Below are 23,975 nucleotides of genomic sequence, written 5' to 3'. Positions count from 1 at the left end.
TCTTTAACTTTAAGGATAAGCTTGTACTGAAACAAGCCTGGAAACATGGAAATAAAAAGACAGTTGTGTTAGTAGTACTGAATGTGGTAGTTTTTTGCCAGTAATTTGTTTTATTATAGCTGCAGAGAGAGATTATTGTTCTGCAAACTAACCAAGCCCGACCCAAACCCAACAGGCATGTGGGAATGTGGTCCGACCCCCATGTTTTCCCCAATTACAGTGTCTTTTTCTGTTTTTGTATTTCAGACTTTTGTGAGTATGCGTGAAAGTCAGGGATCAAACCCGTGACCTTTCTAGTGAAGCCCCCCCCCAGCCCCGTGACCTCCGCACAGAAAGAAATATGCTGCATGAGAGGAAAAGAAAGAAGGATGAAGGAAGTGGCGAAGGTGGAAGCAGATGTAGTGCATGTTGATATGCGGGAGGGGGGGAGAAATATTTTATGGCTGCGTTTGTGCATGAAAGAGGCGGAAATTGTTGCCCTCTTGTGCCACATACCTGATTCTCCAAACAGCTGTCGAGCTGGCAGAGAAAAGGCAGCAACTGATACAAGACTAGATGGAGCTTGAAATCATATTCAATATCCTAATGATAACTAAAATTATTCGAGGAGCATTTTATAATGGTGAGGATGTTCCCATGCATGTATTGATGAAATGTATTCCTAGCTGACTCAATGTAACAGCTTTTCAGCTCTTTTGGATTCAGAAATGTGTGATAAAAAGAACATGTATAGTATTTTAGTGTGAAATTGATCTTTATGGGAATGATGCGGTGCAAGTTTTGACATGTTTTATTATTATAACGCAAAATATTGGCAGATATGAGACGTTTCTTATGCTGAAGTCAAACTATACAAGATATTTTTGTCTGTTAAACAAACATATAGTTCCAATGTATTTATGTGCATTTTGCTAACGGGGAATCGTAACAGTATATAAAAGATAATCCACTCTGGACCCATGCTGCTGTCTGTCCTCACTTACAAAACTGTGAAACTTAAGACTTTGCCAGTGAGTTTTTAACACCCTCTCACTGACCTTCTCCTAAACACATGCACTCTGTAAAATGCACCTCATGCCGCACAGACATGCAGGGTCACACAGCACAGAAGTCGAGGAAGCAAAACGAGTGGCCAGACCACGAGCAGAGCAGACAAACAACAGCAGACAGTGGGCAGACTGACAAAAAGAGAAAAATCGATGGGAAAGAGTTAAGCTGGAGCCACGTTAATATTGTTCCCCGTCGACTGAGATGTGACTGACAATGAAAATCCTTGACTGTGTCTCTTGTATCAACACATGCAGACACACACCGAACGATCCGGGCTTCTTATCGCAGTGAGATAAAAAACAAACAGTGCAGAAGCAGTAAGACTTTAACTGGGAACAAATGAGAAAATAACTTATTTGTGTGGAGCATGTTTTGTATCCGTCACTATTTTTGACAAAAAAGTATTTGTAATAATGATACTCAATGCATACAGATTCATAAATTGATTGACAAGAGAAATCATATCATATACAGTCCAGATATCCACGCACATGCTCCTTGTTCTCAATTTCTCTCCCACACAGAAATTCCCATGTATGAGATGTGCCTTGTGCCTTCAAGGACAACACTCGTGCACACTCCAATTTAATACCATGCTGAATGCTCTCTTCACCATCACGAACGTGTTGCATTCCCGTGCATGTGTGTGTGTGTGTGTGGGTGATGGGTGCAAGACACAGTGATATGGAGGATTTCAGCAATGCCGGCTGGAGACGATAAGAAGCCTAAGTCCCCTACGCATTCTCACATGGATAACCAGGACTATAGGCTCCATCTATAGAAACCGCAGAGGGCACATGGAGAGGAATAGTAAGGGTGAAATAGAAGAATTATTTTTCTTTTGCAAGCCTTGAAATCTGCGAAAAGAGCTCAAGCACATTTTCCAACTAGCAATCAGTGATTTATTATGCAGCGACGTTTCGGTACTAGACCCTCATCGGGCAAAACCAGCCTTAAAATCAAATTCCACTTAGCTAAATCACGCAGAGCCACCACACCTCACCAGTACCAATAAGTTCCACTTGTTCTATTTGTGCAAACATGCTCCTGCAGACAGGTGTGAACTGGGTTTCGTATTGTCTCATTGAACACGTGCCTAACAACAAAGCACAATGCATTTTGATCCGTTATTGGTTTAAGATTAGACTCAACCTTTCAGAAAGCGTGCTGAGGCGAGTGAGAAACAAGAGCAAAACAACATGGTGCGAAGCTGTGTGGTGCGCACACACACACAGACACACACACAGAAACACAAACTCTTGCAAGATTAGAAAAGCAGCTTTGTGTGTGTGAGTGATGGAACAGCTTCAATTCATCACTGTGTGTACGGCCACATGTCCTGACATACAGGTCTTTCTTTGGTGTGCGTCAATGTATGCTTGTGTGTGTGTGTGTGTGTGTGTGTGTGTGTGTGTGTGTGTGTGTGTGTGTGTGTCGATGAGGTGCAGAAAACTTCAGCCAGAAGGATAATGCTACCTCTACTAGATTACCTGCACAGTGTGTGTGTCCTTGTGTGTGTGTGTGTAGGCCGCTGTGATAAATGGGTTGCGTTACAAATTTGACAGATCAGACTTCATGTTACTCTGCTAGAGTGCTATGTCAGACACACACTCACTGCGTGTTGCATTGTGCAGGAGTTGAAAATGTGTTGTTGAGTCAACACGTTGGATTTTTATTCATTTCTTAGCTTACGTTTTGTGTCATATTGTGTTTTGTTGGTTTCAAATGCCACATTGAAATATAAAGGGGCTAAGTATTATTGGAGAGTCAGTGCCAGCCTGACCTTTTACTGTGACACCTACCAAAGTAATTACCTCTACAAAGGGGGGGGATGTTTTCACCTCTCTTCGTCGGTAGGTTGTTTAGGAGGATAACGCACAAATCACACAATAGATTCTCGCGAAACTGGGATGTGGACCAAGAAAGAAATCATTAAACTTTGGGTGGGATTCAGGATCTTTGTTTTTTCTGTTTCGTTTTGAGTATTTCTTTTCAGTGTCATTATGATTATTGTTAACAATATTATCATTTATTGGGATTCAAGTAATTCCAGCATTGTTGTAATTGCTCAGCAGTCAGTGTAGAGCAGGTTCACACTCCCCTGCCTCGACACTAACCTCCCCGGCACTTTATCCTGCAGATGTTATTACCCAGTTTCTGGCGTCTAAATGAGATACCTCATCACGGTGCCATGGCAGGCCACCCAGACTATGACAGCACATTACACTGCATAATGACCTGTTAGTCCTGCTGGATTATGCGATGCGTCGTCCCAAGGCACTGCCTCGGTTTGCAGGTCTGACAGTGATGGAGCAAGCTGGGCTTCAGTGTCTTGCTTAAGGGCATGTGGTTATTGTACAGAGCCAGCCTGTTATCTATTAATAATGGAACAATCTCCCAAACCATTAGGCCATCATGCCGCCCACAAGACCTACAAGGGGCACTGAAAACTCAGCAAACACTTTTATGTCCAAAGTCCCATCACGTGTCTGAAGTTGTAAAGCACTTGTGCTTTACAACTTCTGCACAAGTGCAACTTCTGCACTGGCGGCTCTGCATTTTTCAATGCAGAGCCGCCTGCAGAAGAGAATGTTTTTTTTTTGTTTGTTTGTTTGTTTGGGATGAAAACCCTGAAACTAAAGCACATTAAAAGCTGTTAGTGCTTAACTGTAGGCTATGAGAAATCAAAGAGGATGAAACAAAGTAATTAACTTGAGTGTTGAGAGCATAAATCCATCAAGGCTCATCAGTCCCTAAAATATGAGATAAATATTTTATTTTCCCATTAAAGGTCCAGAAATTATTACCAGAAATTTTCGAAAATACGCAATCTAAAAGAAAGTGAAATAAAGAAAAAGATTCTACTTTTTGCAAAATCCTACAGACAAACAATTGACAGGGGTGAAAACATAATTTCTCATGTGACATATGTATCAGTCTTTATCTTTATTAATCTTTGACGTTAAAAATATGAATCTGTGCTGAGTCATACCCATTAGGTTGGTTGAGAAATGTCCGTAGTGGATTTCCTTCCTATGCCAATTTGTGATGAAGAGGCACACTAAAGTATTTCATCTCAAATACGGTGAAGGACAACAACTCTGCATGTTTTCTGGTTTTACTGCTGGATTTGACCTCCAAAGATCACACAAACACAGTACAACACAAGCTGGTGCAGCAAGGGAGCATGAGAACCTGTGTGTGTATTTGTGTAGGAGTTGGTGTGGTTTCCTATAGAGTATGTGCATATTTTCTTACATGTGAACAAAGTGTTGGATGTCACCACCACACATTGTTTTCCTTTCAGCTTATCAGAGCTACAGTCAGGTTTCTGTGAGCGTGATGGACAAGAGAGCTTTGAGAATTTAAAATCTGAAAGAGCTGCACAGAGACTATTGTGCTGAGGATTGAGGGTTTGGAGAGCGAATACTTTTTTTTTTTTCTGTGTGAATCCAATTCCTCACCAGGAAATCACACCTCGGCTAAAAGGAGAGAGAACTGTCCTTGGACAAAGACACGGGCGATAAATACACAAACGCATGTACACACAGAAGAAACGGAAAAAAGACTAACACACACTCTTGAAGATGGACGCGCACACAAATAAGTACAGACTTCCTCCCTCTGCCCGGCTCTCTTTTGTTGCCTCTCCTCTAAGGACAAACAGCTCTCACACAGACGTCCTAATGTTTTTTTGAAGTCCCGTCAATGTTGATTCTTTCTTCGCTACACATGTACTGGCTCAAGGCGCTGCCGTACACAGAGACGCTGTCTTTTCAAGAAAGTTTTACAAAGAGATACAAAGTGACAGAGACACAAACGCCAACTGACAGCAAAAGACAAACCTTTGTTTTCATCCCACTGCAAAGAAATACTATCAAAACGGATCAAAGCTAAAAAAGACTGCAGGAAAAATAGCTTTTAAAAATAGTGTTTTATGTGTATTTTTTTATTACTGTAAATGCAGGATGCTCCTATAGCACAAGAAGTGTTTAGTTTTGGTGTAAACACCTAACTTGAAGTCATGTGTCCTACTTTAAAAAAGGTCAGTTGTCTGGTCTCGTTGCCGTGGGAAGCAGAAAAGCTGGAGTGTGGTAGCTCTAAACTCACACAGTGCAAAACTCTGAGAGGTTAAACGAGGTTAGGACAATGTCCTTTTTCTCAATATTGCTTTTTTAATATGTCAAATGAGTTTCCCGAGGCTTTATTTCCCCTATGCACTGTTATCTGCTTCATTTTTCATTTTCCAATCACAATACACACGCAGTTTGAATTCCAATCTATTTCAGACCAGTTTATTTTTTGGGGCCTTTTCATAGATTGTATTAAATGCAACATTTAAATTCTGTGCACCCAAAACCTTAATAGGTATATGCAGGATGTGCATGGGATTAATAAATCCTATATGCAACAGTTCCTCCTGCTGGTATTGGGCTCCATTGTTTTGTCTCTCTTTTCCTGAGTTCCTGTCTTTTTTCATTCCGCTCGTCTTTGCCTCACTGCACTCAGAAAGCTGTTCTAGTTTCTTCTTGCACTTGATTAGAGGCAGAATGACATAAGTTGAGAGGAATGGCAATTAAGTTGAGCTGAACTAAATTAAACCGAATTTCAATGTGATAAATAGTGATCTTTCCCCCGCTATCGCTCTCCTACTTCCCTCCCACAATACGTCACACTGAAGACTTCCCTGTTCACGATAGATCAAATTAAATGTGTATATTTAGACGTGTTGCACCACTGAAGGGTCCGAGACCCTTTTAAGCCTCTGGTGATTCACTTCCAACGTCTTGCAAGAAAGTTTTATTGCGAAGCCACATTAGCCAGAACCCTAGCTCACGCTGGCTAGAATTACATTAGCTTCTTGGCAACATTAACTTACTGAACAGTCTATCAGGAGGAATTGGGGGAGCTATTGGGGCCGCAGTGATTTTAACAGCACGGGAAAACACAACTTGAGATTTAATGGGATAGAATAAACAGAAACAGAAAATCTATCCTGCAAATGGTCACCCTAATCAATACGGGCGGCCGCATTGTGTTCATCCACAAATGAAATGCTATTTTGAATAACTAGAATCAATTAATTTGTTAAGTTGATTTTCTTTGAAAACACAGGAGGCTCTTTTGTGTCCAAAATTGGCTTTTTTCCTCTTTTGAACACCAGGATTGTTGGATTCTTATGTAATCTAAAAAAAGAATCACACGCTATTCTGAACCTTCTGAATCATTTAAACACATCTTTCTTTCTGTCTCCGTCACACCGGGGACAATTGTCAAACAGCCCGATGCATAAAGAACACAGAGATACTTCTTTTTTTAAACACAGCAAGAGGCAGAACAAAGACATCTCATGAGCAGCAATTTTAGATTTAAAACATTCAGCTATAACTTCAAATATAAGATTTGCTGCCCCATGAAAGCAAAAGAGCAACACAATAAATCAAGTATAAATAAACCATCCAAAAATGTTTCCTTATCTGTATTCATGAGTGACCTGAATATACAGATAAGCAAAGGAGCTGAGGTTTTTATTTGTATTGTGTTGTACTTAGAAAAAATGCATTTAAACACCTATGAGCCAATCACAAAAGGTTAAGAGACACCCCTTCATATATATCATAACAATTTAGGTTATTAAAGTCTACTGAAAATATCACTAGGATTATTTTATATTAAATTTCTGTTCATAGATCCCTTTCACCTAATTTTTACACACTGAACTTTTAATCACTAGAAAATTCTTAATCTCCCCAAATATTTACCTGGACTTTACTTCTACTTGCGTTCCCCCGTGTTACGATTATCCTCCACGCAGACGCCCACACACTCAATTAGCCGCACGACGGGGGGGGGGGGGGGGGGGGGGGGGGGGGTAATCAGAGCATTACAACAGCCACATGTAAAAAGTCACTGAACCACACGCGTGTATATCCACACACACAGCAGAGCGTGCACTCATCCGGACGCACATCCATGTTCACCGAATCTGCCCGACACATCTGCACTGGCACACACAGAGGAAGAAACACCTGAGTGTTGGGTGTCACGTGAGATTGTTGACAAATCTCATCCACACACACAGGTTTGTTGTGTGCAAACATGTTTGGTGAATTATGGTGGAGCATCATCCCCACGTTAAAATAAACACACCTCTGTGTAGAAAGCTGCATATGTGTCCACTTAAATGTTCGTAGGTGTGAGTAAAATACTCTCTGGCTAAATGTATTGCTTTAGCTCTAAAATGCTAAATGCCGTCTGACCCTGAAGCCGTCGCGGCACCATTTATTTGTCATTAAACACTGGCTGGCTGTGACCTGCTGCTAGCCTCATTAGAATACACTAAAGTAAATGACTCACATTAGGCAACAGGCTCACACACACACACACACACACACACACACACACACACACACACACACACACACACACACACACACACACACACACACACACACACACACACACACACACACACACACACACACACACACACACACACACCAGTGCTCTGATGTAGTTCCCTCTTTTGATTAACTGTTCAAGCCCAAATAAGCATATACACTGACTGATGCAGGATAATGCTGCTCAATAACAGTTGCACCTGCGCGTCCTCCTTGTCCTCCATCCGCTTTTTTAATCTCTGGAATGCGTTTGAAAGCGAGGAGCGCAGGCAGAGAGAGAGAGACGAAGAAAACGACAGAAAACAGGAACTCTGCGACTTACACTTTCCGTTCTTGAATGTCATATTTCAAGGAAGCCCGTATCTTTCTGTTGGATGTCGTTAATGGAAAGGATTCTTAGAGAGGAAGGGAGAGTAGTGTGCAGAGATAAAACACGGCCGCGGAAAGAGGGAGCGAAGAAAACTCGCTGCTCAATTGTGTTCCTGTGAACATCTCTCATAATGTTCCTTTTCAGTTTTGGAAGGTCATGTCAGAGGAAGGACTCAGGTGAAATGAGAGAGGGTGGATTTGTAGGGGATCAGGACTCTCGGCCTTCGATGTGTTGATGAGTAATATAATGGTTTGGATTCGGTTTTGCTCGCTGTCACGTTGAGAGCTCAGAGGTCACATTTTCAGAACTGTAGCTTTGTTAGTCCTGTCGAATGAAACCTAGTTTCAAAGTCTGTCATTTTAACGACAACTCATTTTATACTTATTGACTGATGCTCCAAATTGAATTTTTTGGTTCTTTGATGCACGTTTAAAAAAAAATACAATTTACTAATATTGGTGTAGTGGAGATGGACACGTTTGGGCCATCCCTCTGCAATTTTAGAACAGTCCTCCTGATAGAACTGTACAAACAAGGTCTTAAAAACAGTGTATGCAAAGCGAGAGAGCGCGAGACTTGATCAAAGCTATACTGGGAATCCCTACTAAAAGATTAATGAGTTAAAGGAGTTGGACAACACACAGACACACAAACACACACTCGCCAACACGCAGACATTAAGCATCAAACACACGGCTCAGACAGTGAGATTCCGAGATTCCATATCTTAGCATATAGGGCCGCGATTGGTTGGAAATGGTCCATTACCAGACAGATTTTATCGGACAGTCGGGAACCCTGTGTCTATACTGGACCAATTACAGGACATTCACGACTAAACAACAATGGATTCTACAAATATTTGTTATGCCTTTTTAAAAAGGACCAACAGAAGACTGAGCCCTCTCTTCTAAAACAATCCCATCGGTTACACGTTGTTTCATAGTCCCGGATAAATATCTTATTCGTCTATACGTCAAACCTTACTTCAAAAGGTATCAATCTTGATACCTGACCTAGGTGCTCTGGCAAAAAACGGTGGATTCCTTCTTCCAAGCTGAGTTGACGTCCTAAGTGAAAGACTTCAACCATCTCAGAATCGTGTTAAATGAAATAGATCAAATGTAGCGCAAGACTGACAGGTAGGAGTTGTACTGGACAATTATTACTGGACAGAGCTGAGCTGGAAGGCAATACTTCAAAAACTATGAGTCAATCTATTCTCCAATCCCCCCCCCCCTCCACCCTCTGGCCATGAGCCTGGAGTTAGTGACCAAGAGAGAGAGAATACAAATGCAAGACGAAGGAATGACTTTCTTCCACAAGGTGGTCGAGCTCACCCTTCGAGACAGGTTATGGAGCTCGGACATGTGGAAGCAGTTCGGTGTAAAGTCGCGGCTTCTTGGCATCAAGTAGAGCTGGTCGAGATGCTTCAAGCTGCTGATAGAATTACCTCCTGGGCACCTTCCATTGGACCAAGACCTTTTTAATACGATCTTAAATTCTTCCCAGTCTCTCTCTGTAGGTTTTATTGCGACTGCTTCCTCCCTCCTCTCGAACACGACACTTAAGGCAGCATGCATTAGCCCACATATATATATATATAAACATATTCTTAAACCCCTTTCAAAATACCCACAACCACTCTTCTCTTAAACGCCCAGTGCCATAATCTGGCCAGCCAATCACGAGGCAACAACACAACCTATGTATCAGTGTCAATTATCAACTCTATCTGCTGCTGTATCTTCTCAGACTCTGCAATCAGACAGGCACTCAGCTGGACAGCTTGATTCCTGCCTGCTTGTATTTCAGTAGGGATGCAATCCTGTTGCATTGTCCAACTAGTTGCCCACCAATCTAATCAACTGGTCGATTGGTGTAAGTATCAAGTCCATTTGTAGTAAGCTATGCACACGTGGGCGAGGGTTAATAGGACAATGATCAAGCAATTCCTTTTTCTTGGTGGTTTTCCCTACTTCTCTTGAAGGATAAGGACAAATTATGTTGTACCTTGCTAAGCCCTATCAGGCTAATTGTGATGTGTGAATATGGGCTATACTATTGATCGATTGCATATAGATATTTGCCAAACTAAATATCTTTAAAATGTCAGCATTGTGGTTAATCTCGGTTTCTTTAGAGGCACAAAGTTCTGCTAAACAAGTAAAGGTTTATATGCAATGCTTCAGTTGCAAATAACACATTTCTGCTAATGTTATTCTTTGCTTTTTACTTTAAAAATGCAATTATTTGGGGCCTTCTTTCTTTGTTTCTGTTTCTGCTCTTTCCTAATGGCAACATCATTCACACGTTGTCTTTATTTTCTGCATTTGAAAGCAACGGGATTACCTCACCCCGCCTCCCTGCCAGTCACCCAGTCAGTCAGTCAGACTGTAATCCGTCTGCCAATCCAGTCAGTCAATCAATTGGTTGAGCTCCAGCTTGAATTTAATACCAAACAGGAAACACTGATTACACTGAGTGCTACTCAGGATAATGAGCGCAAACAAGGTTCCCTGCCAGCACATACAGGCAAACAGACACACTACACACAGACATCCATTTTTGTGTTTATTTAATTATTTACAGCAGCTGTCTGTTTTCTCTGATGGCACATCAGAGTTTGGTTGAATCCCATGAATAATGGATCACATTTAGTTGTCTGGATTTGTCTTTTTGCACTTGTGCAAAAGTGTCCTTGCTCACAAATGACAAACAGCCCTTTTTTTTCTGAGTCCTTCAAGTCATGAGAGCTTTTGAGTTTTGCTGACATGTTACAAATTACATCTCTGAACTTGACAGTCCAGCCTGTTTCATTGTGTTGTCATCACAGCCCAATGATTTTTCATTATCCTGCATAACTTTTCTTACTCCACAGACTTCTGGGCCTTGTAAATCTACTGTATATGGCCATATAAGAATCTTATGAAAATCCAAATGGTGTCAAATCTGTATGTAAAATTCTCTCTGTCTGTGGCTCGTTCATCTTATGGGCTTCACACTTGGCATGTGTATTGTTAAGGGCCCCGGGAAGTGCAGTGTTCAATTTGGTGGTATTTGGACACCTGGTATGTTCAATTTGAATAAAACTTTGATTAAACAGGCAACCAGCGCTCTGTTGCAGCCTCAACTGGGACTAATCAACGAAAGTGACGTTGATGATCCCGACAACAAATCATTCACGACAACAGCAATGACAGTTCTCCTCGTCGCGGTTCTGCGTCCTGATTAGAGTTCCATCAAACTGATGGTCTTTACTTGTCGTGGCTCAATTACTGCAGGTCACTTGTACAGTTTCTGAGAGAAAAGCTGCAACCGGGATCTCCACAGGACAAACAGACGCATTTCAAACAAGAACCGCACGAGTAATTGAAAAGCCGAATAATCACAGTCAGGATAGTATCTGCAATTACACTAGTTTCCCTATTGATATACAACATTAACATGTAGTCTACAATCTAGACTAAATTAAATACTCATGTAAAGATTGGGTTTAATTAGTGCATAGAGAAATAATTACCTGTATTACATAATACTGTGTATTTTCCATCAGATTTTTGTTGGGGGGGGGAAGGGGGGAGGTCTAAGCTATTAATGCTAATTACATCCTCCCATGTGCATGTTGTCATCATGCATGAAAGGGGGGTTAAATCACATGGATTACTTTCATTTGAACATTTAACAAGGGTGTGGATAAACACGGGTGTGTTGAATCCCGGGGTTCAGGACCAGACATGTCGGAGTCCATGCAGCACGCGCAGAATCCTCACATATAAATACAGCTCTGACAGCCGTAATACCACAGAATTAGTGTAGGAGTTAACCACTTACTCTCCTCTGCTGCTCTGTTTCCTGATCTCTGTCTCTCTTCCGCTCTCCCTGCTCTGTCCACAGTAATTAGATGGAATCAATGTGAGGTAAAGAAGCTCCGCGAGGGGCAGAGAGGAAACACAAAAAACATTTAGTGACGGCGGTGCAGCGTCAGCAGCGAGGTGATGTCATGGCCGATAAATCCTCTGTCGACCATTTGGGTGATTGATTGAGGGACGGGAGAGGATGTGGAGATAAAAAATGGAGGGAAGAAACGTCCCTCGAGAGGAAGTAATAGAAAGAATTAGGAGATGAGAAAAGGAAAGAAGGTTGACTGTAATATTTTTTTTTAAACGTCAGGGCAACAAGTGTGGATGATGGGGACGGTGAAGGATGGAGTGATGGAGAGAGCCATAGGGGAGACAGATGGAAGGAGAGCGAGAGATGGAGGGAATAAATATACGCTAGTCTCTCAATCAGGATATGGACTCTAATAAATAACGTGCTCTCTCAGCGAACAGCATGATGTCACCACATTCACTCACACACACACACACACACACACACACACACACACACACACACACACACACACACACACACACACACACACACACACACACACACACACACACACACCACAAAACTCACTTAAACTCAGAATCTGTCTCACTTGCACCATATTTCCTTTATCCTGTATTTAATGTTAATTTATTTTGCTCGGCGTCTCTTTCTATTGAGCGTTCTAGGACTTTGCTCATTTATATTCTTGCTGTGCTCGTTCTCAGTATTTACTGTGGCACCCCCATTAACGGCATTGCAGGACGTTCTGGCGCATCTCCGGATTAAAGTAAGATACAGCGAAAGATGCAGAAGGAGAAGGGTAAAAAAAAAAAAAGAAAAGAAAAAGAGATTGAGACAAACGGTGAGAGAAAATACAGCAATTTTTTGTCCACGCAAACGATCAATCTTCAGGTCGTCCACGCACGGGAGGATTCACTGTATGTAATGTGAGTGATGGTATCATTGAGGAAATAGAACAAAGTGGGAAAAACGGAGACGTCCACAGCAACCAAGAGTAATGTGTTGAGTTTCATTTGAAAATTCAGTTTTTTACCTTATGTGTGTGAAGATGGACCATACACAGGTATATTAAACCATTATCCAATCATCAGCCATTGCTTGCCGGCCTAATTTTACAGTTTTGCAATCGGCAGCGAGCGTAAATGTGTTTTAAAAGTCTTCACAAGTCATAAATGTTGGACATCATCCCAACTACATGAGTGGAAAACCCTGAATGAATGTGCAAAATGAACAGATCTGCAAGGGGACAGTCAGAACTGGTCCATAAGGAGGTAGATCTCTGTTATCAGCATGTTGAGCCATGTAAATAATCATTAGACACTAATATTCTGATATTTACCTGATTAAAACATCAGTCTGTAAAGGCATTTTAGAATTATGTGACATCAACATGTGGCAATTACCAATTCATGAGGACACATGCCCTGGATTCCAGAGTAAACAATGTGTTGATGTGAGTCACAATCAGACTACATGCTCTGTGACGTGCAAATGGGAATATGAATGGAATATTTCATTAGCAACATCATAACAGAAATACTTTCTTATTCAGAATAAGGTCAATAGTGGGATTATTGTCGTCCACTTCAACGTCGTCAGTGTCAGGTCAGAGAAACAAATTAAGAAAAGCGAAGCAAGAAATGATCAGAGAAGGGAATCAATAAGACATGAGGCCACAGGAACCCGTGGGCAAGAGAATGTGGTTCTATAAATACATGTTTGTCCTTTTACAGCTATTATTTGCTAGTCCTCTTGCTACAGAGCGATCCAGATGTTGAGAAACTGCATATTCATACAGAGTAGTGATACTTTCATGTAGTTCCAGTGAACTTGCACACACAATGTTCTTTTCTTTTGTTCTGCTGGCAGTGAGTTCCACTGTCTATCTGCTGAATAAAATAAAGTTATTAATCCTTGAAATCCTGGCTTCTCCTCCTCCTGGACCACAGGGGGGGTCAGAGGTCAGCTGCAGTGGAGCAGAACAGCATGTCTGCTCCTAGTTGACATTCAATGTCTTGCTTAAGGACAGCAAGGGAAATAGTTGTTAACACAGACGCTGTAAAAGCCGTAAATATTCCAGGAGATTCATGGCGACGGCTGCTCCCTTCGTTATTGGTTTGTTCTGAGGTTGAAGCAATATTTTTACATTTGCTCACGGATGTTTGTGTGAAGGTAGAAACAGGTCTGATCACCTGACTGTTAGGATTTCCCCTCTCTGACTCCACATCGCCCACGTCCTCTCTTCATCTGTCATCTGTTCCATATCCTCACGTCTTTCCCACCCACGCCATCTCTTTCTACCCTTTTTAACTATCTCATCATCTATTTTTCACCGGCAGTCCAAAAAAAAAATCAAATTCACGTTCAAAGAAGCTTGATTGGCGTGATCTCCGAGGCTCACTCCCTCTTCTCTCCGCGGGTTAGCTTTCAATTATTTTCTGCTTCCCTTTGTTGATTCGAGAGATGTTTCGTGGAGGAATTGTCGTTTCCTTTGCTTTGGTTTCCATTAAAGTTTTTCTCCCTCCAGTCAACACAAGTCACTTAACAAAAAGCTGAGTGGAAATGGCACAACTCACTTCACTTTGCTCAGAATCACAAAGAAAATGTTTTTTATTTGGGGGCAAAAGTCTTAAAATTTACATTATAGGTGGAAATATGTTATAAATGACATATTGCCTGTTATACACCATCTCGGCATTTACATGTCAGATATAAGGCATCACGCTGATTTTAATAACTAACCAATTATTTTCGGAAATTTATATAATTTGTTTTATAAAAAAAATAAAAAAACGTATTTTTCCTACTTGACAAACTTAATTTGCATGAGAGGAAAACAGTTTTTTGTGTGTTTATTTTCCTGAGTCACATGGTTTCTGTGGCTCAGGAGGTAAAGAGGGTTGCCTATTACCCAGGGTGGTTGGTGGTTCGATCCCTGGCACTGGTCTGCATTCTACAGTGTCGTTGAGCAGGATACTAAACCCCAAATTTGACCTAGAAAACCATTTTATACGTACAGTCCATTTATATCAGCGTCTATAATGATTTTTGACGATTTTATCAACACATTTGGTTTTTAAAAAATAATTTTGTTGGAGCATGTGATATATATATATACTTAACAGTTTTCTAAGTATCGATTAATTAATTTGTGTGTGTGCCATCTAATGCCGTTTTCTTGCCATGTTTGCTGCTCTTCAGTCTCGTCTTCCTCCGTCCTCCTGTCTTTCCGTCTCTCTCTCCTCGGTCTGCCTCTCTTTCACTTCCTGTCTCTCCATCATCCAGACAACATCGACGTGGAGCTCGTTTCTAACCGACTGACTCAGTCTCTGTATGTGTTTACTACCAGTGTCTCTGATTATCTTTGTTCAGCAACACACTATTGTCATTAGTTATGAAGTCTCGGATGGATTTCCAATACGCACACTCACAGACACACACACTCACGCGTACACATACAGTGTGTGCCTTCAGTGCATTCTGTACAAATTGAGTCAGACCTATAACAAGAGAGTTACTTCCCCTTCAAATCCCTTTGTACTCGATATGTGTGTGCACAGGCATTAGTCACTGTGTGAGTGTGTGAGTGTGTGTGTGTTACTCTCTGCCAAGTGGGGCGTACCCCAGGGATTCCTGTCAATCAAACCGGCTTGCAATTTGTCAGAGAAATAAGGCACTTTCCAAGACAGACAGATGTGTGTGTGTGTGTGTGTGTGTGTGTGTGTGTGTGTGTGTGTGTGTGTGTGTGTGTGTGTGTGTGTGTGTGTGTGTGTGTGTGTGGGTGTGTGTGTGTCTCAGAGTGAGTGTGTTTATTTGCGCATCTGTGTTGTGCATATGACATACGGGGCAAAAGCACATCTGGAAATACTCGGACCGTTGTGTGTTTATGCATTTGTCTTGTGATGGCTTTACAGATGTGTTAGACAGTATGTGTAAGTATGTGCGTTCATGTTGTGTGTGTGTGTGTGTGTGTGTGTGTGTGTGTGTGTAGCTGATTCTGTGTAGCATGAAAAACAAAAGGGAGTGATAAGCAGTGACAGATCCACTACAGTGCACACTCACGCACTCTACCTCTCTCTCTCACACACATACACACACACACGCACGCACGCACGCACGCACGCACAGACAGACACACACACTTCTTCTGAGAGACAGAACTGTCAGCTCTCTTTCTTCTGTTCGTGTTATTCATTCCTCCCTCTCTCCATATCTCTTATTCCCTGAAGCGCTGCCTTTTCACCCTTTTCCTCTCTTTGCTTCACTCGCTCTCTTTCCTACATTCTTTCTCCTTTTTTTTCAGAACACCACAAAAACAAAAAAAATGACTTTAGACTGATGAGCACAATGCAGCTACATTTTATTCATAATGCATAAAGTCATACATTGACTCACTGGAGTCATCTTTCAGTTGATTTCCAAAAAGGAAAATTAAGTTGTTTTACTTTCCACACATATAGAACAGTTGGAGGCACAGCGCCCACTGTCGCCGTCTCATTCTATCAAACATCAATTGTTATTCCTCCGGAGTTTCATTTTCAATTTGTCTTCCTGTCTGTTTCCATCCTCCTCCCATCATCTCTCCATTTTCACAAATCCTTCCACTCTTTGTTCTATTTTCTGTTTTTCTTTCCATCTCCCTCTTTCACTTCACTTCCATGCTGCCTTTCACCTAATCTCCAAAGACAACATTCCCATTCCCTAAGCCATTTCTGCCCAGTTGGTGCATGCATGTGTGCGCTTGTTTGTGTGTGTGTGTGTCTGTTTCTCTGTGTGTGTGTGTGACACCTCGTGACACGGTGATCTGCGTCACTCGAGACTTATTGACTTCCTTTGACTCTTTCTTTGGGTGAGCTGGGTGAACTTTAACAGCCCGACCTCATTGGCTAATAAGCCAAGGCCACTCTTCACTAAAAGTCAAGTGACAAATTGTCTCCCCTGTTCTACACACACACACAAACACACAAACACACAGACACACACACAGACACAGTCTAATTTATGGTCATGCATCCTCTGTGAACTCGCAGAAGAGCTGCACTATGTGGCTCTTTTCAGCTTCTCTTTTCTCCCTCGAGAAACCTCAGCTCGCAAATCATTTGAAACATGCTCATGATCATCAGTTGACATGACTGGCTTCTTTGTTAAACCCTTATTTGTGATGGGGGTAGCCTTGGCAATGTGGGCCAAAATATTAGCACCGTGCACCGGGGGGGGATGACGAGCAGATCGGCTATTGTTGCTGTGTTTGTGAACGAAGTGGATTCCACCTACGCTTTCTCACAGGTACATGTTGCTTTTGACTCCTGCTTCTTTGACTCATTGCTAATAAACAGTGACTGTAGCCATTCTCTCACACACACACACACACACACACACACACACACACACACACACACACACACACACACACACACACACACACACACACACACACACACACACACACACACACACACACACACACACCTAAGTAACAGCAAGAAGCCAGGACCATACCCCCTTAAAGGAAAACAAGCTTAACAGCTAAGGCCACATTCGGTTTCTCAGCTTCACATTGGTGGTAGTTTTCAGTCCTATTTGCCATATAGTAGCTGAAAAAACCCTACACCCCAATAAAACTACATTTTAATTGCTGTTATGATTTATTTTTAATTTAAATATCCAAACAATCGATGCAAACCCCCTAAATATGTCTGAATTTTCTCAAGATGTGGAGAAACGCTCTATCTCGTGAATAATACATTTATGGATCAGCACCACAATTGAGCCGATTCCTCCCTGACCCACAATGCATCCCTCCACCACGTTTCATGGGAATGTGTCCAGAAGTTTTTGTGTAATCCTGCAAACTAGCAAACAAACGCAGATGAAAACACAACCTGCTTGGCAGAGGTAATAAGCTCTGCAGTCCCAAGCGGCAGAAAATCTTTGTGGCCATATATAAAACAAGATATCTTATAGCAGCAGAAACGATTCAATAACAGCAGAGAGAAAACTGATTATAGAGATTTAAGTTGAGTAAAATAGTCGAGAGAAGTTGGAAAAAAGTCGAGCATCAGTACTGAAGCAGTGCATCCAAGAGGACGAGAAAGTGGAAATAATGTACTCGAGTGGAGCTCAGAGGAGAACAGTGAAGAGGAAGAGAAGAGCACAGCAGAATACATTAAAGTCAAACAGGCCCATTTGGGTCCGAGCAGACAAAATAAAATCAGGAGGGGAAGCGGAGGCAGGGGGGGGGGGCCTCGGCGCGGAGCGGGGACAGTGTAATGAAGATAAAGTGCATACTCACCAAGCTGACTGCGTCTCTGAGCGTAGGCTACCACCACCGCGGCCAGAACTACACAGCACAGCGATGTCACACGGTTTGCCATCTGTAGACACACACACAGCAAAGTCATCAGCGTGAGCGCGTGCACCGAGAGTGAGTGTCCCCCTGACTGACAGACAGACCCATAGACACCTACAACACCATGGAAGAGATGGAGAGATAGCTGCTTCCTGTCCTCCCTCCCTCTCTCTCTCTCTCTCTTTCTCTCCCCCTCAATCTCACACTGTCTCTCTCTCTCTCTCCTTTCACTATTGTAGTCCCTGAAGTGGCTTTTCTCTCTATCCGTTTCCCTCTGACTCATCAAACTCGCTTATTTTAAGAAGGGATTTCCTTTTTTCCCACTGTTGTTATCCCTTTGACTGTAAAACACCCCCCACTCTGTCTCTGTCTCTCTCTCTCTATTTCTGTTCATCAGCCTAATGGGTCCATCCTCTCTGGGATGGGCCATGGCCAGCAGCTCTTAAAGGTATAGCACACCACAAACAAACACACAGCTTTCATGGAAAACAACAAGACTTCGAGGAAAAAACACTTTCTCATTGTTGCCATGGAAAAACTTTATAATTTCAATTTTGACCGTCAAGTATTTCTTATTTACAAAAGGTGAAGTTGGATGGAGGCGCAGAAAAGTTCTCTCCTTTCTGACTTTCTCTTTTTTGATTTCTTCATTCCTTTCTTTTATCTTCTTGCTGTTAAAACATTTATTCCTTTGTTGAAATTTCTTTGACAAATGATCCAATTAAAACCAATCCATGTATTTTATTTAAAGACCGTATCTCAAAAGTTTCTTGCCCAGAGTTAGAAAAGATACCACGCTCACATCTGCAAGCTACTGGATAATTTATTCTTATATATATATATATATATATATATATATATATATATATATATATATATATATATATATATATATATATATATATATATATATAATCCTAATAACACTAATCAACAATACAAATATGTGACGCTTGTCTAATCTGTACTGAAATCAAAATCTAAAAATGAGAAATCACTATTCTACAGGGGTTTGTTAGATAGTTGGACTGATATAGTAGAAGTCGTCCTATACTAAGCGAACAGGAGATTGGTATCAACTTGGGATCTTAACTTTGCATCTCGAGTGTCAAACTAGCAGGCATGACTCCACACTGCTGTTCAACAAGAAATAATGCAATCATGCAAATCTCCCTTTTGAATTTCTGCATCCGTTTTGCCTTAGACAGATGCGATATGAGGTCAGAGGTCGACAGAACTACACCACTAAAGCGTGCATGAATCCAGCGTCCTGTTCAAGGACACGAGCAGGATGGATGACAGCCAACGAGGGGGCCTGAACCCAGATCCCCCCGCCATCCATTAAAACATGGCCTCCTCTCCTCTCTTAGCAGAGGACAAGGGAAAGAGAGGAGAGGAGGCCGGCTCTCCTGCAGGCCGAGGTTGTCTGAGGGTCTGCTTGCTGCTGAGTAGGTACGATGTGTGCGGAGAACAGAGTGAGCACTCCAAACAGAGGCAAAGAAAGGAAAGTGAATTTCCTTGTTCTTTTAATGCAGGACTCCAGCTGTTACAAACCACTGTCATCTCCCATTACATCTTCCCCTTTGTTTAGCTTTAGCTGTTTTTTTTCTTCTTCTTCCTCTTACTCATCCTCTTGACTCTCTTTTCCACTCATCTTCTTTTACCGTCGTTCTCACCCACTTCACGATGTATCTATCACATTCCATCCTTCGCACCGTGCCCTTCACTCGGCTCTGTCTCTCTTTGTTAAAGCCGGACATAAACACCACTACACCGCGTTTGAGCATCTCGGGAAAATAAAAGAGACATAGCTGCGAGCGCTGCCGAGTGACGCTCGAGAACATGCAAAAGCTTTTACAGTCGGACTGAGACGTCAAAAGGCAATAAACCAGTCAAAGACATGAAACACACGGGGGAATGTTTTCATGAACGGCCAAACTAATGGGGTTTGCAAAGAAAAAGCTTTTACACTCAAACAGCTTTTTTTGAATGGTGAGGATCAAGGTTTACTTTAACTACAAAACTCATTTTGTTGACAAAAAAGAAAGAAAAGAAATAACTCTCACACCTGAATTATTTATTCACAAAAGAAGACTGCATTTTTCTTTTCTTGTCAAAGGAACAATTTGCGTGGGAGCTTGTTCTTTTCATTTGGAAAAGAGGGCGAATTCACCTTGTTTGGTTTGGACCTTCTGACTTTTCAGTTTAGTCCGAACCGAATGAACGGGTGTGAAAGGTGCTTCGGACCAAAGTCTGGACCAATGGACCAAATTTACTGCATGAATCAGTTTAACTCTACACACACACCAATAACCTTGAGTGTGAGACATGCAGTTCATTCCAGCTGCGAGCCTCAACTCCTCGCTCACAGATTGTATAGGATCGACTATGTTTTGTTAAATATCAGCGCTGCATTTTCACCATTCAAATGGAAATTGTACTTATTTTCTATGTACTATATTCAAAAAAAGTTACTTTCTACATCAGCCAACACTCCAACGTCAGACGCACGCCAGTCCACGAACCAATCAAAGCCCACGACAAAATTCGGATCAAATGTAAATATCGTAGCAATGACAAGAACCTTGGTTGAGACCAAGATCCAGACTTTCACATGTGAAAACGAGCTAAAATAAGGTCACTGAAGAAACTCCCTGCAACACACATTCACCCACATATCTGTGACCGTGACCACAATCCAAACTGGATCCACGACCACTTTACTCCAGAGCAGTGTGAGTAAGACAATAACTTGCTTTTGCGTTACATATATTAAAGGATCAGCTTGTCTGTGAACCTGTGACTTTGAAAGAGTCACTGAAAGTTTGTGTCTTTGTGTGTGCACGCTTGTGTGTGTGTGTCTATTTGCATGTGTGAGTGATTGGCAGTTCATATGTTTTTCATCTGAGCAGATATTGAGGAGATTGACAGGGGGTGAAATTAAAATTGCATCCCTTGTCAGAGCATCACAATCCCCATCTCTGCTCTTCATTTTTCTAAGTGCTGGTTCGCCCATCAAAACCCAAATGATGTGCGCCTGTGTGTGTGTGTGTGTGTGTGTGTGTGTGTGTGTGTGTGTGTGTGTGTGTGTGTGTGTGTGTGTGTGTGGAACTGTGGGGGTATTTAGCCCGTCTATCAGCAAACAATACAGTTTTGAAATGTGACAGCCTCAGATCGCTCACATAATGACAGCCCACAGGCGGTTAGCGCTGCAATCACACAAACTCAATACGAAACCCTCCTCCCTTTATCCATCCATCCATCCTTCCCTCCCTCCCTCCCTTCCCGGACCCTTTATTCCCTTCTTCTCCCCATCTTCCATATTTATTTATTCATTTCTTATTGGAGGGGAAAGGGCTGAATAGGCGTGATTCTTTTTGGCTGCTTAATTAAAATATATAATTCATGGCTGCGTCAAATGATTTTTTTGCCTCTGCGTCTTTGTGGAGTCCGATTTGGGAACATTTGCATTTAAATTGGAAAGCCAGAAGGGAAATACACTAGGCGGGCCAGGGTGCTTGTGTGTATGTGTGTGTGAAGATATAAGGCGTCCCTCTTTTAAATAAATGCTCATACTGTACAAACTCTTGCTTGTTCTTTCTTTGGTCTTTTTTCACTCATAATGTGAAAATCACACAGGTACACCGGTCGGCCAAATGGCACAAAAACACATTGTGTAATGAAAATTATGGAGGTTTGTCCTTTGAAATAACAACTTTGTCCACAAGTTAATTATTAGACTGATATTCCACATTTCAGAAAATCCCTTACACATTAAAGTCGTATAACAAACACAGGTTTAATTTTAGTCGTTCTCTTTCCGTCTCCACCTCTCAAAGATGAAACCGCCAAATTCCCCCCTGTCAGCACACTGTCACAAACTGAATAGTTCATTACGAACGTGTTTGCAGAGAAAATAAAGGAAAGCGTTCTCCTGGGTTACAAATGAGCTTCGTGATTTATCGCAAGAGTGTTGCGTTCACAGCCCTGAGGAACATCAACCATATGGATGACTGGGATTCAGAAAACCATCAGCGGGGAAACTGCAGGTGAGGGTATTTCTTTCAGAGCGAGGAATCCATCATGTAAGAGAACATGACACAAAAGCTGAGAGATAGGATTGTGTACTAAATTGATATTTATGGATAAATCAGGCAATTAAGACATATATAAAGTCGGCTGTTTTTAAGATGCTAAAACCAGCGTGTCCGGCCCCATCGAGCGCATTAAAAGTATAAACTGTCACAGGACTGCAACTTTCTGCACACAAGCAGGAAAATCTGCCTAATATAACAACCAGAGGGAGTAAAACAAAAACACACAACTCTTCTTGGAGCTTGAACAGGCATCGTCCCTTTAATTCCAAAAGTTTTTAAAGGATACGCAGAGTCATGAAAAAGTCTGAAATGATGGTGATTCACCAGAAGAAAGAAAATACAACTTGCCTACAACAAGGAGAAAGGGTGAAAAACTCCATATACTTTCTGGTAGAATATTCTAATTTCATCATCATGGAAAATAAAACCTTTCCATCTCTGAGGCATCTCATCCAGCGGCTGCACATTAGAAGAATCCTCACTGTAGAAATAAGAGCCCTGTTCTGTGCGCCACCCGGTGAACTGAAGGTACGTTTGTCCTACCCTGGGGCGATGATAGGCAGGTAACTGTTTTTTTTCTTTACAAGGTGACGAAGACAACCGGTTCTTATTTGGTATTTTGTACAAAAATGAAGAACAAGAGCGACTATCAGTTGGAAAGTTTAGTTTAAGACAGCAGCCTGAAGTCAAGATGCCTGCTGGGTAAATGCAATCCCAATGTTCAGTACATTGAGTTTTACTACAAAACTAAATGTTGTAAGAATTCAATGAAAAACAACCATTTCAACACATTTGAACCTTTGGCTTAACAAGGTTCATATCAAGAGTCTTCAGAAGTTCTCAAGTTGTAAATAACAACCCCAAAAAGTCAGTAATTTCGAGTTAAGAACTTTTTCCAATTTCTCCTAAGAAATAGGGAACAACCAAGTTTTTAAAGGTGCATTTGTTGCAGATTGATTTGACAGCTTCCAGATTTTCTAACCACACCAACAGAATTTATTCTGACAGCGTCCTGCAATGGCCACTTCTGCCTACAGAGGCCACTGTTTCCACTGCTCAGCAGAAGTTACGAGGTGCATAAGTCATATTTTCATCTGTTCATAATTTGAGGAAAAGTGAAATGTCTTGTTTTAAGTAATTAAATATGAAAAATACCTCCAGCTTTCTCTGTAAAAACAAAAACAGACTTTTCCTTTAGTGCTTAAGGAGAGAATTAACATTTGTCTAAGCCCCGGCAGTGACTGTAAACCAACTGACAAGTGTTTATTCACACAGGATTCAAGCGTTAATTATCTCAAATGTTAATGAGTTTACTGAGCCTGTGACCCTGGCGACCATAATCACAGGGAAAAAATGGATTTATGGCACCTCATCCATCAATAACTGTACACATACACAAACACCTAATGGCAACACACTGGTCCCTGTGTAACCCTTAATGTCGTGCTCCACATCCAATAATAGAACGTCTTCATTCCCATAATGCTTTACTTTGCTTGGCAACACTAATTCTCTCATCAATCATGCAGGATTTCTGCAGATTAGCAGCGCTGTTCGAGGGGGATCCTGATAGTTTGGCTGCCGGCATTTTGGGTACAACACACACACACACACACACACACACACACACACACACACACACACACACACACACACACACACACACACACACACACACACACACACACACACACACACACACACACACCGATGTGCACTGCTGGCATTTGGGGCTGAAGTGTTGATAGCTGCATGACTGTGACCTGTATTTACATTCTGGCTGTAATTGCTCGCTAAAGACAGCGTTGATT

General features: G+C 41.7%; 1 protein-coding gene across 4 annotated transcripts in view; it reads right to left on the bottom strand.

Moving 5' to 3' along the window:
- cntfr (ciliary neurotrophic factor receptor) overlaps positions 1–23,975 on the bottom strand; it is a 200,929-nt gene that overhangs the window by 99,110 nt on the left and 77,844 nt on the right. For 2 of the 4 annotated variants that reach the window (XM_034601828.1, XM_034601829.1), the window contains one exon: positions 18,011–18,092. In XM_034601828.1, the coding sequence (XP_034457719.1) occupies positions 18,011–18,092 (82 nt within the window). Of the gene's footprint in view, positions 1–18,010; positions 18,166–18,185; positions 18,436–23,975 lie in introns of those variants that run through there. The other 2 variants (XM_034601826.1, XM_034601827.1) reach the window with 2 other exon arrangements.

This window comes from Hippoglossus hippoglossus, chromosome 12, assembly GCF_009819705.1.
Source record: "Hippoglossus hippoglossus isolate fHipHip1 chromosome 12, fHipHip1.pri, whole genome shotgun sequence".
NCBI lineage: Eukaryota > Metazoa > Chordata > Actinopteri > Pleuronectiformes > Pleuronectidae > Hippoglossus > Hippoglossus hippoglossus.
The sequence above is the reverse complement of the archived record's forward strand: the minus strand, read 5'-3'. Positions and strand labels throughout refer to the sequence as shown.